Below are 2143 nucleotides of genomic sequence, written 5' to 3' on the forward strand. Positions count from 1 at the left end.
TTGGGGGGTCAACAGTGGGAGGGCTTCTAATGTCCTGGCCCCACTGGTGGACCTCCTGATGGCACTGGTATTTCTGGCCACTGTGTGACACAGAGTGTTGGACTGGATGGGCCTCTGGCCTGATCCAACATTGGCGTCTCTTATGTTCTTATAAAGAGCTGGTTAGAGTCAAAATGCATAAGTGAGCAATAAGCACAGCTAAAATTGGATTAGAGCCGTTGGAAAGACCTGTGAATAGCAGCAAGCTAGCATACAAATAAAAGAGTTACCAAAGAGAGGTGAGAAATAAGTTTGAGTCTAGTGGCACCTTTTAAGACCAACAAAGCTTAATTCTGGGTATAAGCGAGAACTGAGAGATTTAGCATATGTAGACGCACACTTCTTCAGATACATCGAAACAGATTTCCACAAGCATTACATGTAGGTAGAAGGGGGGCGGTTAGTTGCCAGGAAGGCCTAATTAAGAGTCGATGCACGAGCAACATGTGATAAGTATAGCTAATATTGGATTAACGCAGGTGGTAAGAACAAAATATCATCACCATCGGGTCCAGGGGATCTGCTCTACCTTGCCTTACCAAAACACACAGAGGAGAATCCTCCTAAATAAGACAAGAGGGCTTCCTGTCTCACCTGTGAGGGTCCGACTCCTTAAGACAGTCTGTCAGGATGTAGCTGATCTTCTCGCCTTCTCGAGTCAAGCCCTATCCAAAAAATGAGAAAGAGGTTCTATAGTTAAGCTGCTTTCCACAAAAGACGATGCCGGGAGTAATGTGGGAACACAAACTTTAGAAGTGAGCTACAGTCCCTTCAGGAATTCTTTATATGCAGATTGTTTGGGGTAATATAACTCCCTCATGCCACTGTATTCCTCATTACTACATACGGGCAGGGGTCATTTCATAGAAAAAGAGGTGCAGGGGCTCATTAGCATAACTTATTTGCATACGCCACACCCCCTGACATCACTGGAAGTGCGTCAGAAAGCAACACCCACTATAACTTACCTGGCTGCTTCTTGCTCCTTGTGGCCTGACTGAGGGCTGCTGGGAGCAGGGGGTGGGACTTGTTGCATGTGCCCGCCCCCTGGGCTCTTTACTGCCGGAGCTCTGCTCCTGTGCGCTCCTGCAGGAAATGACCCCTGCATACGGGTGTGAAAGTTGGACAATGACGAAAGCTCACAGGAAGAAAGCTGAACAAAATGTTGAGTCCAGCGGCACCTTTAAGTTCAACAAAGTTTGATTCCTGGTATAAGCTTTCGTGGGCATGCACACTTTCTTCAGACACACTGAAAGAAGAATGTTGATTCATTTGAAATGTGGTATCGGAGGAGAGTCTGACGGGTAGTGTGGACTGCCAAAAAGACAAAGAAGTGGGTTCCAGATCTAATCAAGCCCTGAACTATCCCTAGAAGTTAGGGATAGTTTTGGGCACCACAATTTAAGAATGATATAGACAAGGTGTCAGGTTCTGCAGCAAGTGAATCTCCACCCACGGTTCCAAGGAAGCGTTATGCTTTATTAGACTACAAAACTGGTACCATATCCACAGGATTATTGTTAGGAATTACCATGGGGCGGAAACATCCTTACATATAGCAGGACGAGGCAAATGGCTAAGCAAATGAAATTCGAGCATGCACCCGGGAATTCTCCCGGCGGGAGGATACATGATAAGCGGGAGAGTCGCAGTGCCTCATGAGAGCCGAAAGATTCACACCAGGGGTGGAACGCAAGCCCTCCCTCCTTCACAAGGCCAGACAGATAACGCCGTCTGGCAGTACTGGCTCTCACGGTCTCCCTAGCATTGTTTACAGCAAGCGGCAGAGCAGCGAGCAAACCAGGATCAGAGATGGGAACAAGCAAAACATGGCAGCTAGCTGACACAAGGAGGGCAAGGGAGATGGTATGGGGTCTGGAGATCAAGTCCTAAGAGGAAAGGTTGAAGGAGCTGGGCATATTTAGTCTGGAGAGGACACGACTGAGAGGTGATACGATAACCATCTTCAAGTACTTGGAAGGGCTGTCCTATAGAGGATGGTACAGAGTTGTTTTCTGTTGGTCGGACGAGAACCAACAGGTTGAAATTAAATCTGAAGAGTTTTTGGCTAAACATTAGGAAGAACTTCCTGACAGTCAGAGCG

At 47.2% G+C, this 2143-nt stretch overlaps 1 protein-coding gene across 1 annotated transcript in view; it reads right to left on the reverse strand.

Annotated features, from left to right (window-relative positions):
• Window positions 1–2143, reverse strand: part of MAN2C1 (mannosidase, alpha, class 2C, member 1) — a 50531-nt gene that overhangs the window by 42967 nt on the left and 5421 nt on the right. The window contains exon 4 of the mRNA XM_015409719.1: window positions 634–704. Within this exon, the coding sequence (XP_015265205.1) occupies window positions 634–704 (71 nt within the window). The remainder of the gene's footprint in view (window positions 1–633; window positions 705–2143) is intronic.

The sequence above is a fragment of the Gekko japonicus genome, unplaced genomic scaffold, assembly GCF_001447785.1.
Source record: "Gekko japonicus isolate JY-2015 unplaced genomic scaffold, Gekko_japonicus_V1.1 scaffold3628, whole genome shotgun sequence".
NCBI lineage: Eukaryota > Metazoa > Chordata > Lepidosauria > Squamata > Gekkonidae > Gekko > Gekko japonicus.